The sequence below is a fragment of the Coregonus lavaretus genome (assembly GCF_964263955.1).
Source record: "Coregonus lavaretus genome assembly, chromosome: 2".
Classification (NCBI taxonomy): Eukaryota; Metazoa; Chordata; class Actinopteri; order Salmoniformes; family Salmonidae; genus Coregonus; species Coregonus lavaretus.
In genome coordinates this window covers 20,327,398-20,345,168 of record NC_139989.1, presented here as the reverse complement: position 1 = coordinate 20,345,168, position 17,771 = coordinate 20,327,398, and the positions used below count along the sequence as shown (strand labels likewise).

General features: G+C 43.7%; 1 protein-coding gene across 1 annotated transcript in view; it reads left to right on the top strand.

Moving 5' to 3' along the window:
• Nucleotides 1–11,146, top strand: part of LOC311138579 (disks large-associated protein 1-like) — a gene marked incomplete at both ends in the record, with an annotated part of 123,847 nt that extends 112,701 nt beyond the window's left edge. The window contains 4 exons of the mRNA XM_084173328.1: nt 10,106–10,314; nt 10,519–10,668; nt 10,913–10,995; nt 11,083–11,146. Coding sequence (XP_084029454.1) covers nt 10,106–10,314; nt 10,519–10,668; nt 10,913–10,995; nt 11,083–11,146 — 506 coding nt within the window. The remainder of the gene's footprint in view (nt 1–10,105; nt 10,315–10,518; nt 10,669–10,912; nt 10,996–11,082) is intronic.
• Nucleotides 11,147–17,771: the final 6,625 nt, after the last annotated feature.

Below are 17,771 nucleotides of genomic sequence, written 5' to 3'. Positions count from 1 at the left end.
TGAGGTTGAGGAGGCCATCTCAAGCACTTGGGTTTGTGGGGACAGCTTGGGTTTCAGTGCCTTCCTTGGCTATCTACCTAAATAACTTATTAAACAGATATACTGTAAGAGTCAAGGCAAAATAACATAAAAAACGATTTAATAACAACCATTGTTAAGCAATACAAAACAATTAGGCCTAGACCTAGCTAGCTAACTGGTTTCTGATAAAACATTCACCTTCAATATAATTTTCCACTTTTTCTTTTTTTTTTCACCTTTATTTAACCATGTAAGCCAGTTGAGAACAAGTTCTCATTTACAACTGCGACCTGGCCAACATAAAGCAAAGCAGTACGATAAAAACAACAACACAGAGTTACATATGGGGTAAAACAAAACATAAAGTCAAAAATACAACAGAAAATATATATACAGTGTGTGCAAATGTAGCAAGTTATGGAGGTAAGGCAATAAATAGGCTATAGTGCAAAATAATTACAATTAGTATTAACACTGGAATGATAGATGTGCAAGCGATGATGTGCAAATAGAGATACTGGGGTGCAAATTAGCAAAATAAATAACAATATGGGGATGAGGTAGTTGGGTGGCCTAATTTCAGATGGGCTGTGTACAGGTGCAGTGATCGGTAAGGTGCTCTGACAACTGATGCATTTACATTTACATTTTAGTCATTTAGCAGACGCTCTTATCCAGAGCGACTTACAGTTAGTGAATACATATTTTTTTGTTGTTGTAATTTTAATTATTATTATTATTTTTTTTTTTTTGTTCATACTGGTCCCTCGTGGGAATCGAACCCACAACCCTGGCGTTGCAAACATCCCTGCCGGCCATTCCCTCCCCTACCCAGGACAACGCTGGGCCAATTGTGCGCCGCCCATGAGTCTCCCGGTCGCGGCCGGCTGCGACAGAGCCTGGATTCGAACCAGGATCTCTAGTGGCACAGCTAGCACTGCGCCACTCAGGAGGCTGATGCTTAAAGTTAGTGAGGGAGATAAGAGTCTCCAGCTTCAGATATTTTTGCAATTCGTTCCAGTCATTGGCAGCAGAGAACTGGAAGGAATGGCGGCCAAAAGAGGTGTTGGCTTTGGGGATGACCAGTGAGATATACCTGCTGGAGCGCATACTACGGGTGGGTGTTGCTATGGTGACCAATGAGCTAAGATAAGGCAGGGATTTGCCTAGCAGTGATTTATAGATGGGCTGGAGCCAGTGGGTTTGGCGACTAATATGTAGTGAGGACCAGCCAACAAGAGCGTACAGGTTACAGTGGTGGGTAGTATATGGGGCTTTGGTGACAAAACGGATGGCACTGTGATAGACTACATCCAATTTGCTGAGTAGAGTGTTGGAGGCTATTTTGTAAATAACATCGCCAAAGTCAAGGATCGGTAGGATAGTCAGTTTTACGAGGGCATGTTTGGCAGCATGAGTGAAGGAGGCTTTGTTGTGAAATAGGAAGCCGATTCTAGATTTAACTTTGGATTGGAGATTCTTAATGTGAGTCTGGAAGGAGAGTTTACAGTCTAACCAGACACCTAGGTATTTGTAGTTGTCCACATACTCTAGGTCAGACCCGTCGAGAGTAGTGATTCTAGTCGGGTGGGCGGGTGCCAGCAGCGTTCGATTGAAGAGCATGCATTTAGTTTTACTAGTGTTTAAGAGCAGTTGGAGGCTACTGAAGGAGTGTTGTATGGCATTGAAGCTCGTTTGGAGGTTTGTTAACACAGTGTCCAATGAAGGGCCAGATGTATACAAAATGGTGTCGTCTGCGCAGAGGTGGATCTGAGAGTCACCAGCAGCAAGAGCGACATCATTGATATACATCTGGCCCTTCATTGGACACTGTGTTAACAAACCTCCAAACGAGCTTCAATGTCATACAACACTCCTGCACTCTGTTGTCCTGCACAAACATTTTCTGCAATAGAAAATGAACGATTATTAGCTGTAGCTAGAGACAACCTAGTCCTCTTTTATTATTTAGCTGAGCCTGCTAGCTAGCTAGCAAAATGTCATATTGGTATAGTTAGCTAGCTAACTAGCTTATGCTGCTAACGTTAGCTAGCTATCTATCTGACATTTGCTAGCTAGCTAGCAGTTGCTGTGAAGTCATCGAAATGATTTGAAATTAAGATTGAGGTAGCCATGTAATCAGTGCTTGACTTAGATGGCAATAGGTGCCTGTAATCATTTTGGGTGCAGGTACTGTTTACATTTAGGTGCAGGAGCTGCACATTACTTTTGAGCTAATATTCTAAAAGAGGAACAGGAGCTCAAGCAGTAGAACATTGCTGGTACTCAGCTCCGATGAGCTCCTGCCTAAGTCAAGCACTGCATGTAATCTAGCTAAACACTTAACCTTTATTTATGGTCATTTAAATTAGTTAACTTACCCGTTTTCAGCTTTCCAGTGGGTATTTGATACATAAACACTGCTAAGCAAACAGTGCTAGGTGCATGTGCACTTCAATTAAAGGGTAACTAAATTTTTCCCAGACATAAAATGTGGTCCCCTGATGTGGTTTAAACATTGTTGTGATCATGGAATATCCAATTTTGCTATTTTTCTATAAACAATTTGTGATTTTTATAGTGAAAACCAGAAAAAATGGGAGAAATCAAAAACCTGGAAAAATAAAACTAAAAAAATATACCCCCAAAAATAACGGAATTAGGCAAAAAAAAAAAGTGGGGAAAGTTGAGGTCAGGTCCAATGTTGGCTATGCACCCAAGAGGGAAAGAGGTTGGGCCATCCTTGAATTGTTTTAATTTAGAGTAATAACAAATTGAATCAAATGTATTGGTCACATACACATGGTTAGCAGATGTTATTCCGAAATGCTTGTGCTTCTAGTTCAGACAGTACAGTAATATCTAGCAATAAATATCTAACAGTTCCACAACAAATATCTAATACACACAAATCTAAGTAAAGGAATGGAATAAGAATATATAAATATATGGATGAGCAATGTCATTGTCAGAGCGGCATAGGCTAAGAAGCAATAGATAGTATAGAATACAGTATATACATATGAGATGGGTAATGCAAGATATGTAAACATTATTAAAGTGGCATTATTAAAGTAACTAGTGTTCCATTTATTAAAGTGGCCAGTGATTTTCAAGTCTATATGTAGGCATCAGCGCCTCTGTGCTAGTGATGGCTGATGGCCTTGAGATAGAAGCTGTTTTTCAGTCTCTCGGTCCCAGCTTTGATGCACCTGTACTGACCTCGCCTTCTGGATGATACATTTACATTTACATTTTAGTCATTTAGCAGACGCTCTTATCCAGAGCGACTTACAGTTAGTGAGTGCATACATCTTTCATACTGGTAGCGGGGTGAACAGGCAGTGGCTCAGGTGGTAGTTGTCCTTGATTATCTTTTTGGCCTTCCTGTGACATTGAGTGCTGTAGGTGTCCTGGAGGGCAGGTCGTTTGCCCCCGGTGATGCATTGTGCAGACCGCACCACCCTCTGGAGAGCCCTGCGGTTGTGGGCGGTGCAGTTGCCATACCAGGCGGTGATACAGCCGACAGGATGCTCTCAATTGTGCATCTGTAAAAGTTTGTGAGGGTTTTAGGTGACACGCCAACATTTCTTCAGCCTCCTGAGGTTGAAGAAATGCTGTTGCGCCTTCTTCACCACACTGTCTGTGTGGGTGGACCATTTCAGTTTGTCAGTGATATGTACACCAAGGAACTTTCCACCTTCTACACTGCTGTCCCGTCGATCATCCTGAAGTCCACGATCATCGCCTTTGTTTTGTTGACGTTGAGTGAGAGGTTATTTTCCTGACACCAGACTCCGAGAGCCCTCACCTCCTCCCTGTAGGCTGTCTCATCGTTGTTGGTAATCAAGCCTACTACTGTTGTGTCGTCTGCAAACTTGATGATAGAGTTGGAGGCGTGCATGGCTACGCAGTCATGGGTGAACAGCGAGTACAGGAGGGGGCTGAGCACACACCCTTTATAAGATGCACTTCATTTAAAGTGGGAATACATTCCCTCCTAATGGAGCTGAGGAATCCAGAGTCACATTCCTCCCACGACGTTCCTTCAGACAAACTGCGTCCTTGAGACTGTCTGGTGTATGTGTGGGTGTGCTTGAGATGTCCTCCTCTACCTCATCTCATTCCTTACAAGCCCTTCCCAAAAATGCAGAGTTTAGTAACACAAGAGGAATAAAATAAAATACACAAGAATGGAGCTATATACAGGGAGTAGCAGTACCAGTACCAGATGAATGTGCAGAGGTACAAGGTATTTGAGGTATATATGCACATGGAGGCAGAGTAAAGTGACTAGGCATCAGGAAAGATAATAAGAGCAAAATAAAGGACATAGTAGCAGCAACATATGATGAGTGTAAAGTTGTGTGTGTGTGCGTGTGGTATGAATGTGCGTGTGTGTAATGTGTATGTATGTGTGTTTGCATTGTGTCGGTAGCGTGTGTGTTTTATGTGTGTGTGTGTGTGTGTGTGTGTGCGTATGTAGTGTGTGTGGGTTTTGTGTGGGAGTGTCAATGTAATGTGTGTGAGTGAGTATGTACACCACCATTCAAAAGTTTGGGCTCACTTAGAAATGTCCTTGTTTTTGGAAGAAAAGCAATTTTCTTGTCCATTAAAATAACATCAAATTGATCAGAAATACAGTGTAGACATTGTTAATGTTGTAAATGGCTATTGTAGCTGGAAATGGCTGATTTTTAATGGAATATCTACATTGCTGATGCTCCAGATACTCAACTAGTCTCAAGAAGGCCAGTTGTATTGCTTCTTTAATCAGCACAACAGTTTTTAGCTGTGCTAACATAATTGCAAAAGGGTTTTCTAATGAACAATTAATGGTACCCGAACTATCTGCACTGACTCTATATTGCACTGACCCTACACACACTCACTAGACTCTATATACACTACCGTTCAAAATTAGCCTTTTAAAATGATAAACTTGGATTAGCAAACACAATGTGTCATTGGAACACAGGACTGATGGTTGCTGATAATGGGCCTCTGTACGCCTATGTAAATATTCCATTAAAAATCAGCCGTTTCCAGCTACAATAGCCATTTACATTAACAATGTCTACACTGTATTTCTGATCAATTTGATGTTATTTTAATGGACAAAAAAATTGCTTTTCTTTCGAAAACAAGGACATTTCTAAGTGACCCCAAACTTTTGAACGGTAGTGTATATAGAGTCTAGTGAGTGTGTGTAGGGTCAGTGCAATATAGAGTCAGTGCAGATAGTTCGGGTACCATTAATTGACGATTTAGCAGTCTGGCTATTTAGCAGTCTTATGGCTTAGGGGTAGAAGCTGTCTCAGAGCCTGTTGGTCTTAGAGCCGATGCTCCAGTACTGTTTGCTGGATGGTAGCAGAGTGAACAGTCTATGGCTTGGGTGGCTGGAGTCTTTGGCAATTTTTCAGGCCTTCCTCTGACACCGCCTGATATAGAAGTCCTGGATGGCAGGAAGCTCGGCCCCAGTGATGTACTGGGCTGTCTGCACCACCCTCTGTAGCGCTTTGCAGTCAAGGGCGGTGCATTTGCCGTACCAAGCAGTGATGCAGCCAGTCAAGATGCTCTCGATGGTGCAGTTGTAGAACTTTTGAGGATCCGAGGGCCCATGCCTAATCTTTTCAGCCTCCTGATGGGAAGAAGCGCTGCCTTGCCCTCTTCACAACTGTGCAGGTGTGTGTGGACCATGTTAAGTCCTTAGTGATGTGGACGCCAAGGAACTTGAAGCTTTCAATCCGCTCCACAACATCCCTGTCGATGTGGATGGGGGCGTGCTCTCCCCTCTTTCTCCTGTAGTCCACGATCAGCTCCTTGGTCTTACTGACATTGAGGGAGAGGTTGTTGTCCTGGCACCACACTGCTATGTCTCTGACCTCCATCCTATAGGTTGTATCATTGCTGTCGATGATCAGGCCAGCCACTGTCGTGTCATCAACAAACTTGATGATGGTGTTCTAGTCATGCATGGCCATGCAGTTGTGGGTGAACAGGGAGTACAGGAGGGGACTAAGCACACACCCCTGAGAGGCCCCCGTGTTATAATTTATCATTGCGTTTGTTCTGTAATTTCCCCCCACATCACTGTAATGGCATTGTGTCATATGGACAGCCAAATTGAACTGGGACTCTTTTACGTGGAATATTTCTGAGGTTTGGAGATCAAGTGGCATGATTGGGATGCTCAGATCTGGAAGCTCTTGGTTTAGTCCCTGTGAGGGATGCATGAAGTTCACTGTGTTCATTAAGTTGCTAAGCACACACATACGCGCGCGCACACACACACACCACAGTGTTTCCCAGGTCACCACTGACAATAGTGGTGGGTATGGACGTGTTTAACTATTCTTGTGGGGACCAGAAGTCCCCGCAAGAATAGTAAACAAACACAATTTCACCAATTCTGTTAGTCCCCACGTGGTCAAATGCTATTTTTAGGGGTTTAGGGTTAAGGTTAGAAATAGTGTTAGGGTTAGAATTATATTAAGGGTTAGGGTTAGGAGCTAGGGTTAGTTTTAGGGTTAGGGTTAGGAGCTAGGGTTAGGTTTAGGGTTAGGCTTAAGGGGGGGGGGGGGGGGGGGGGGGGGGGGTGAATAACTGCAGGCGATAGAGCTTCTAAAAGACTGACATTCAATCCCCTTAACTTCTGCTCCCTGTTCGTCTGGCAAGGCCAATACCATAGCTTCTCTTTCTATCTGTGTCAGTCTGTGGATGTGTCCCAAATGGCACCCTATTCCCTTTATAGCACACTACTTTTGACCAGAGCCCAATGAGCTGGTCCTGTGGGCCCCGGTCAAAAGTAGTGCACTATAAAGGGATTAGGGTGCCATTTGGAACACAGACAGTGTGGGTGGGTGGGTGCTTATACTTGTCCTACTGGTCTGTACTCAGTGACCTTTGTAGAGATTAGCAGAGTGTCAATCATAGACCCATAGAGCAAAACATCAGAACTGGGTTAAAAACAACCCAGCTCTGGGTAAATAGTGGACAGAACAGACATTGGGTTATTTTGACCCACTTAGTTGGGTTGTTTTCTTTGAAGACTGGAGGCGTGGCTTAGTAGGAGTGTGGCTGTCAGATAGTTATTTTTGGCCACCCATGAGAGTAAATGTCATTCCAGTTAATATTTTCTGTTGTGATCACATGTTAAGGTTAATTACTGATACTTTTAAAGCTTTAATGCCTATGCATATCTCAATGTTGGGATGGTCACCACTTTGTTCTTTAAATTTAATTGAAATGTTCCCTCAATATTTTTGCACATATATTAATATATTTACTTAATAACATGATTTTAATATTATAACAAAGTCATAACTCTCCAACAATGGGATATGCATAGGCACTTGAGGAACTGATAATCTTATGTAAGCCTCATAAAAGCTACAAAAATGTGATGGCAATACAACAGATCATGAACCGGAATGACATTTACTCTCATGGGTGGCCAAAAATTACTATTTGAAAGCCACGCCCCTACTAAGCCAAGCCTCCAGTCTTCTGATCTGACCTGGTGGGTCATAGCTTGATAACCCAGCATCAATAACCCAACAACCCAACTAAGGCTGCGTTCAAACAGGCAGCCCAATTCTAATCTTTTTTTCACTAATTGGTCTTTTGACCAATTAGATCCACTCTGAAAAGGATCTGATGTGATTGGTCAAAAAACCAATTAGTTGAAAAATATATAATAATTGGCTACCTGTGTAAACACAGCCTATGTGACTCAACTGGCTGGGTCAAAATAACCTAACGTGTGTTCTGTCCAATATTTACCTAAATTGGGTTGTTTTTAAGCCAGTATTTTTTGGAGTGTAGGATGCTTTCTCACAGGGTGGCCTGAAGTCACTTCATAATCTGTTGTCCTCTGTTATGATGATATTAAACAAGTGATTGGACTTTTATAGTCAGTGGCATAGCACATTATAAGTGTATTATAAGACATTATAAAGGACGTTATAAAGCATTATTCGTATGTACTTCATAGAAAGTGTTACCAAATATATGAAGTGCTGCACTGTTACAGCTTTAACTGGATGGCACAAAAAAAAAAAATGTATTTGTCTTAATATATAAATTGTGCTACTTTTCTTGAACAAGTAGCACAGCGTTAGCGAACACCTGGTAACGTAGTCTTTGGCAACTCTTCCTGTTAGCTACAATTATCTAATCTCAATACAATCTTCTCTATGTAAGCCTCCTTATCTGAACTTGTCAGAACTTGACTGTACAGACTCATGGCTGCCTTTGAGGATTCATTCATTCAATTGTGGTCTTGACGGGAGGCTTTAAGGCAGCCAGCCAGCCAGCCAGCCAGCCAGCCAGCCAGCCAGCCAGCCAGCCAGCCAGCCAGCCAGCCAGCCAGCCAGCCAGCCAGCCAGCCAGCCAGCCAGCCAGCCAGCCAGGCAACCCTCTCACCTCTGCTGCGGTAATGTAGCTGTCAAGAGCGATGGGAGGGCCCACATAAACATTTTATCTAATGGTTTTCGACATGGCACTCACGCACGCACACACACACAAACACACACACACAAACACACACACACAAACACACACACACAAACACACACACACAAACACACACACTCAGGGTTTGGCAGACAACGGGCACTGTACGTTTTAGGATGTTTGTCTTTTTCAGGGATTAAAGGGATCCAGGAAATTCACTCACTGTCCTAGTTTCTGGGACGGGAGTCAACGGGAGTCAGCCAGTGACCTAGTTCTGATGGGGACATGGGGAAGAGAAATCAAAGGCATAACGCTGTTATGTTCTGTGGTGTTATGTTCTGTGGTGTTATGTTCTGTGGTGTTATGTTCTGTGTTTGGTGCCTTATTTGGAACCCTATCCCCTTTTGCACTACTTTTGAGCAGGTGCACTATTTTGACCAGGGCCTGGTTGAAAGTATTGCACTGTATAGGGAATAGGGTGCCATTTGATGTGCTCTGTGTGGACTCCCTGCGCACTTGTGAGACCAGGGCCTGCATAACTGCCTACCTGTCGCTGTAATCGGAGACGGCACTCACTGACAGAGAGAGAGAGTGATAGAGAGAGACAATTGATGTATGCATTAGTTTGTGGATCTTGTTTGTTTGAGCATTGATCTTAGCGTTAGGGCTTGATGCAGTGACACCCTACCTCATTACTCAGTACACATCTTTGTTTATAGACACTCACACCCACACACACACACATGCAGTTGGCCTGTTATGATTACGTAAAGGAGGTCAGGCAATAGAGGAGATCAGGATGGCAGCTTTCAGCCACAATAGACTAGATCAGTAGGTCAAGTGAAGTGACCAACGGACAAATCTTTTTAGTGGTTAAACTAAGCTTTGTTAAAGATGCTCCTAATCTAGATTCTACACTACTTGTTCATTTGACAGCAAACCTAGCTAATCCCCCTGTGAACTACTCAGTCACTACTGTACTTAATCTCGTTCCCATACACTTCCGCCCAAATGCTTCCGCACAAACTTGGCCTTCCTTAGCTAATACAGAAGACCGGGAGAAACTCCCGGCGCATAGGCATTGGCTTAATCTGCTTAATCTACCAACCAATCATCTCCCACAACACCTTCCCCCTAATCCTCCCCACGCCTCGCAATTGTGTGTTTCGCTAAAATTAAATGATGACAAATACAAATACATACTCAGTATGTCACTCTCATAGAAATCTATGTTCACTCCCACTAAGGCCAATAGTTGAATAGTTGATATCCCAGGCTTATATGCACTGTGCGCAATAGCCTGGAGATGAGGTTACTACTGTACTGTACGTACTTGCAGAAATGCAACAAAAAAAGTTAGAACAATTTATTTTATATGTTTGTAGTTTTCTCTGACTTTTTATGTCGTAACCATTTTTCCCCACGTTCCCTCTGCACTGTTGTTAATATATATTTTTTGTTTTCATAATTTTGTAGTTTCCTCTGTAGTTTTTGTAGATTTCAAACCAGTTTGTCCCACTTCCCCACTGCAGTGTCATCAATATATTTTGTCCATAATTTTGTAGTTTTCTCTGTATATTTTGTAGCTTTTTCTAACCAGTTTTTCCACGTCTGTCCCCCTCGGCAGTGTCGTCATGCATCACCACGTATAAGAAGATGCCTCCGCCGGTGCCGCCGCGCACCACCCCGCCCAAGCCCTTTATTTCCATCACGGCCCAGAGCAGCACCGAGTCGGCCCAGGATGCCTACATGGACGGGGGGTCAGGCCCCCGGACCCACATCAGCACCTCCCAGCCCGGCCTGTCCAACTCCACAGAGAGCATCGACAGTATGAAGGTATATCATATAATAAAGTATATTGTATATTATGAAAATATTATAAAACGTAACGGTATAGCAATAATCTGATTTTATCAGTGTCATTTTGTGTTTATGAAATGTGTGTTTTTGTCAACAACAAAAAAATATATATATACATGTATATATATATTTTTTTACTATATTTGATTGTTATATTTTATTATTATTATTATAATAAAGGCCCTGATGGCAGCTATCGAGGCAGCTAACGCCCAGGTCCACGGCCCAGCCAGCCAGCATGTCACGAACAGCACCATCACTGCCACCACCACTGCCTCCAGCGACAGCAAGAGAGACGCGCTCCGGAAGTGCCTCTCCATAGGGATACAGGTCAAAGAACAGATACAGATATGCCTACAACCGTATTGACCAAACAATGACCACATGCTGACCACACACTGACCTGTGGTCTGTTCTTAATGGACGTATCTCGGTTAACCCAGAACTAAATTATTGCGTAATTTGGTCAGATTCTACCATTTATGTTTACATAGTCTGTCCAGGAGAGATTATTAACTGACTTACCTGTATAAATAAAGTTGAAATAAAAATAATAATCTGTGTGCTGTTGCAGGTGGATGGACCAGAGGAGGTTGGGGGGACGGAGGAGCACTCCAAGTTCCAGTCAGTGGGCATCCAGGTGGAAGAGGAGAGATGGTGAGTAGCGAGAGAGAAAGCAAGAGAGGGAGCGTGTGAACTATTTTCTGTCATTCGTGTTAGTGTTTTTCTTGTATCCTGTTGCAGTCTGCTGGTGTCTCTGCTAACTGACTGTCCACTCATTGTGCATTCAGTTGGCACCTCTCTCTGACACTCCCCCTCAGGCCTGAGAGCTGTATGTATATAACTGTGTGCCTTGGGGTTCGGCATAGTGACTGTAGGCTGCCGGGTCCCCCATCCCACCCACACCTCACCCCACAACAGCTGTCCCCAGCTCTGAGGAGTTTGGGCATCAGAACCCCTTGACTAGGGGGCCCATGCATGCAGTGACAGATGGGGGAGTGGAGGATGTGTTGGAGAGAGGGGATAGGGAGGGGGTGGGGGCAGTTAGTTGACAGCCATCTGTTGCACCAGTCATTGTGATGTGGCCAGGCCACACAGGACAGTTTTATGTCAATGTCCTGTTCTTTTCAGTACATGGTCATGTACAATCCCCCCAAGCCCAACTCCCCCTTTGCCTGCCCTACACGTAACAGTTCCTATAGGTCCCCTATCTCCCCCTAAGCCCTTATACTAAAGCCTGTATAGCATGCCAATTTACCACCTCATTGGACAACTGCCCTGGTCCCTGACTGACTTATACAAGGAGCATTTGCACAGGCGGGAAGTCAGGGAACGTTCCTGGTTCCTGGAGTGTTAAAATATGTCACGCAGCAGGAAGTTATGTGTCAGTGTGTCTGCCTGCGTAACTCCCATCCACTTAGCACAGTAACCCCTCTGTTAGTCAGAGCTGAGGGGAGATGACCAATTTAGAGACTGCACTAGACCCAGTAATCTGATTTCATACTGTACACAGAACATGGTTAGGAATCAAAGAGCACAGTCTCAACCTACCAAGGTCATGTCCAGGACTGCCGTTTCAGAGTCAGATGCAGAAATCTTGTCTGTGTACCAAATGGCACCCTATCACCTATAGTGCACTGCATTTGACCAGAGCCCTATGGCTGGGCCTATTTGCCCTGGTCAAAAATAGTGCAATACATAGAGAATAGTGTGCCATTTGGGACAAAGTAATCTGGAGTTTTTCCTCAAAGAGCTTTCCACAGATGACTAGCCAAGCATTGAAAAGGAGGCACATCTCCAAGCAGCCAAGGCAAACATTAACTCCTGTAGACACTTCTGCTAGTCCAGTGGCTCTGGGGTTTAATGTCACACATGTGCCTTCCCTTGGTACATGTTTGATTTTGTGTGTGTGTGTGTGTGTGTGTGTGTGTGTGTGTGTGTGTGTGTGTGTGTGTGTGTGTGTGTGTGTGTGTGTGTGTGTGTGTGTGTGTGTGTGTGTGTGTGTGTGTGTGTGTGTGTGTGTGTGTGTGTGTGTGTGTGTGTGTGTGTGTGTCCCAGCAGGGCCGTCCTGGGAGGTCATGGTCTGGGCAGAGTGCCCTTATACATTCCCAGACAGTGAGAGTGCATCTCTTCTGTGGCCCTACCCCACTCACAGTAAATATGTGTGTGTGTGTGTGAGTGTGGGGGGTCATAACCTCACCTCAGTGTTTGAACTAGGCTTAAGCCTGCCAAACTGAGAGGTAGTGGAGGAGAGCAGTAAAAGAGAGGAACACTACAAACAACCTGGCTGCCTTTTCAAGACATCTGTCAGCTGTCTGCTCAGACAACTTAATGTTGTCTAATGTAGGTTATTATCAATAATATCACACTATGATTATTATATCATTAACATATATGCTACTGTATGAACTGAAATGTGTCCTTAAAAATAATTCTGGAATAACATAATTGTATGAGTTTAGACAATGTTCAGAGCCCTAAACTGTACAAGTGTACCAAGTTTCATGCTTTTATGAAAAAGTGAATGATTTTTTTACATATCGCCTGGAATACAACCAGTGGTGGAAAAAGTACCCAGTTGTCACCCAGTAAAATACTACTTGAATAAAAATCTAAATTTGGTTTTAAATATGCATAAGTATCAAAAGTAGATGTAAGTGCTAAAATATACTTAATTATCAAAGGTAAAAGTAAAAGTATGAATAATTTCAGATTCCTTATAAAAAAGCAAACTAGACGACACAATGTTCTCCTTTTTTTTCTTTTTTTTGGATAGCCAGGGGCACACTCCAACATTCAGACATAATTTACAAACGAAGCATGTGTGTTTAGTGAGTCCGCCAGATCAGAGGCAGTAGGGATGACCAGGGATGTTCTCTTGATAAGTGTGTGAATTGGACCATTTTCCTGTCCTGCTAAGCATTCAAAATGTAACGAGTACTTTTGGGTGTCAGGGAAAATGTATGGAGTAGAAAGTACAGTGTATTCGGAAAGTATTCAGACCCCTTCCCTTTTTCTACATTTCCACGTTACAGCCTTATTCTAAAATTAATTAAATTAAATGTTTTCCTCATCAATCTAAACACAATAGCCCATATTGATCAATTTTTGCTAATTTATTACAAATAAAAAACTGAAATAACATATTTACATAAGTATTTTTGACCCTTTGCTATGAGACTCGAAATTGAGCTCAGGTGCATCCTGTTTCCATTGATCATCCTTTAGATGTTTCTACAACTTGATTGGAGTCCACCTGTGGTAAATTCAATTGATTGGACATGATTTGGAAAGGCACACACAGTTGACAGTGCATGTCAGAGCAAAAACCAAAACCATGAGGTCGAAGGAATTGACTGTAGAGCTCAGAGACAGGATTGTGTCGACACAGCACGGCACAGACCTGGGGAAGGGCACAAAAAAATTATGCAGCATTGAAGGTCCCCAAGAACACAGTGGCCTCCATAATTCTTAAATGGAAGAAGTTTGGAACCACCAAAACTCTTCCTAGAGCTGGCTGCCCAGCCAAACTGAGCAATAGAGGGAGAAGGGCCTTGGTCAGGGAGGTGACAACCATCTCTGCAGAACTCCACCATTCAGGCCTTTATGGTAGAGTGGCCAGACAGAAACCACTCTTCAGTAAAAGGCACATGACAGCCCGCTTGGAGTTGGCCAAAAGGCACCTAAAGGACTCTCAGACCATGAGAAACAAGATTCTCTGGTCTGATGAAACCAAGATTGAACTCTTTGGCCTGAATGCCAAGCGTCACATCTGGAGGAAACCTGGCACCATCCCTACGGTGAAGCCTGGTGGTGGCAGCATCATGCTGTAGGGATGTTTTTCAGTGGCAGGGACTGGGAGACAAGTCAGGATTGAGGGAAAGATGAACGGAGCAACGTACAGAGAGATCCTTGCTCCAGAGCACTCAGGACCTTAGACTAGGGCGAAGGTTCACCTTCCAACAGGACAACGATCCTAAGCACACAGCCAATACAACGCAGGAGTGGCTTCGGGACAAGTCTCTGAATATCCTTGAGTGGCCCAGCCAGAGCCCAGACTTGAACCCAATCGAACATCTCTGGAGAGACCTAAAAATAGCTGTGCAGCGACACTCCCCATCCAACCTGACAGAGCTTGAGAGGATCTGCAACGAAGAATGGGAGAAACTCCCCATATACAGGTGTGCCAAGCTTGTAGCGTTATACCCAAGAAGACTCGAGGCTGTAAATGCTGCCAAAGGTGCTTCAACAAAGTACTGATTACTTATGTAAATGTAATATTTCCGTTTTTATTTTGTAATACATTTGCAAAAATTATAAAACCTGTTTTTGCTTTGTCATTATGGGGTATTGTGTGTAGATTGATGAAGATTTGTATTTATTTAATACATTTTAGAATAAGGCTGTAATGTAACAAAATGTGGAAAAAGTCAAGGGGTCTGAATACTTTCCGAATGCACCGTACATTATTTTCTTTAGGAATGTAGTGGAGTAAAAATAAAAGTTGTCAAAAATATAAATAGTAAAGTACAGATACCCTTAAAAACGTCTTAAGTAGTACTTTAAAGTATTTTGACTTAAGTACTTTACACCGCTGAATACAACTCTACCAATTTCAATCTAACTTACAAATCCTCATTCTAACAGCAACTACTCTACAAAGATGTTCCTACTTATGTCATGACCCCATACATTCCATATGGTCAACTTATGGCGGCAAATGGGGTAGGTGAAGGTTGGATTTTTTCTACACAGCTGGCTTTCCAGTCACTGGTACCATGGAATGTGTGTGTGTGTATGGTCTATAGTGGTCCTAGTGATCAAACCATACGGTCCTCAACCTACATTGACCGCCTTGAAAAGTCAGTCAGAGACGGTCAGACCTTCTACTGCTTTATGGTCCTGTTTAAGAGGACAAAGGGAAATGGTCTGCAGCCCTAATGGCACCCTATTCCAGGGAAGTCAGGAACCAATGTACACAATCAGTTAGGAAAGCAAAGGCTAGCTTTTTCAAACAGAAATTTGCATCCTGTAGCACTAACTCCAAAAAGTTTTGGGACACTGTAAAGTCCATGGAGAATAAGAGCACCTCCTCCCAACTGCCCACTGCACTGAGGCTAGGAAACACTGTCACCACCGATAAATCTACAATAATCTAGAATTTCAACAAGCATTTTGCTACGGCTGGCCATGCTTTCCACCTGGCTACCACTACCCCGGCCACCAGCTCTGCACCCTCCGCTGCAACTTGCCCACGCTGCTTGCACCCGCCCACCTGACTAGAATCACTACTCTCGGCGGGTCTGACCTAGAGTATGTGGACAACTACAAATACCTAGGTGTCTGGTTAGACTGTAAACTCTCCTTCCAGACTCGCATTAAGCATCTCAAATCAAAAGTTAGATCTAGAATCGGCTTCCTATTTCGCAACAAAGCCTCCTTCACTCATGCTGCCAAACATGCCCTCGTAAAACTGACTATCCTAACGATCCTTGACTTCGGCGATGTCATTTACAAAATAGCCTCCAACACTCTACTCAGCAAATTGGATGTAGTCTATCACAGTGCCATCCGTTTTGTCACCAAAGCCCCATATACTACCCACCATTGTGACCTGTACGCTCTTGTTGGCTGGCCCTCACTACATATTAGTCGCCAAACCCACTGGCTCCAGGTCATCTTTAAATCACTGCTAGGCAAATCCCCGTCTTATCTTAGCTCACTGGTCACCATAGCAACACCCACCCGTAGTATGCGCTCCAGCAGGTATATCTCACTGGTCATCCCCAAAGCCAACACCTCCTTTGGCCGCCATTCCTTCCAGTTCTCTGCTGCCAATGACTGGAACGAACTGCAAAAATCTCTGAAGCTGGAGACTCTTATCTCCCTCACTAACTTTAAGCATCAGTTGTCAGAGCAGCTTACCGATCACTGCACCTGTACTCAGCCATTCTGAAATTAGCCCACCCAATTACCTCATCCCCATATTGTTATTTATTTTGCACCCCAGTATCTCTATTTGCACATCATCTTTTGCACATCTATCATTCCAGTGTTAATACGAAATTGTAACTTTTTTGCACTATGGCCTATTTATTGCCTTCCCTCCATAACTTACTACATTCGCACACACTGTATATATATATTTTCTGTTGTATTTTTGACTTTATGTTTTGTTTACCCCATATGTAACTCTGTGTTGTTGTTTTTATCGCACTGCTTTGCTTTATCTTGGCCAGGTCGCAGTTGTAAATGAGAACTTGTTCTCAACTGGCTTACCTGGTTAAATAAAGGTGAAATAAAAATAAAAAAATCCCTATGTAGTGCACTACTTTTGACCAGGGCCCATAGATCTCTGTTCAAAAGGCTCTGGTCAAAAGTAGTGCACTATAAAGGGTGCCTTTTGGGATACACCCATGACATGCAGAATCCATTAATATGCCTGGGACTCCTAGTGATCCCTCCTACTGATGCGTTTCAGCTATTAGTGCTTAGAGTTTTACGTTTTGACCCCAAACTGGGATTGGGCTTATCCGGAATTAGCCTGAACAAACTAGGAGCTAAGAGAAGAAAACAATATAATACAATACACAAGTTCCACTGTAGCCACAATCCAGACTGACAGTCATCCAGTCTTGAAGCAGCTTTTCACCCAGTTGGAGAGCGGAGCAGAACAGAACAGAACAGAGCAGAGTAGGGCAGAGTAGAGCAGAACAGGGCAGAGCAGAGTAGAACAGAGTAGAGCAGTACAGAGCAGAGTAGAGTAGAACAGAACAAAACAACAGAGCAGAGCAGAACAGAGTAGAGTAGAGCAGAACAAAACAGAGCAGAGCAGAGCAGAACAGAGTAGAGCAGAACAGAGCAGAGTAGAGCAGAACAAAACAGAGCAGAGCAGAACAGAGTAGAGCAGAACAGAGCAGAGTAGAGCAGAACAAAACAGAGCAGAACAGAGCAGAGTAGAGCAGAACAGAGTAGAGCAGAACAGAACATAGCAGAGCAGAACAGAGTAGAGCAGAACAGAGTAGAGCAGAACAGAGTAGAGCAGAACAGAACAGAGTAGAGCAGAACAGAGTAGAGCAGGCTTCCCTTAGCCACTGAAGTGATTTGCAAGGCCCTGTGAAGGACTCCACCTGACTGCACTGTAACAAGAACCTGTGTTGCTTTTGTCTTTTATCTTCTCTCTCTCACTCCCTACTGCCGCCCTCTCTTTTCCTACACCACCCCCCCCCACTTCCTTCTCTCCCGCCCTCTCTTTCCCTACTCCACCCCCCTCGCTTCCTTCTCTCCCGCCCTCTCTTTCCCTACTCCACCCCCCCCTCGCTTCCTTCTCTCCCGCCCTCTCTTTCCCTACTCCACCCCCCCCGCTTCCTTCTGTCCCGCCCTCTCTTTCCCTACTCCACCCCCCCGCTTCCTTCTCTCCCGCCCTATCTTTC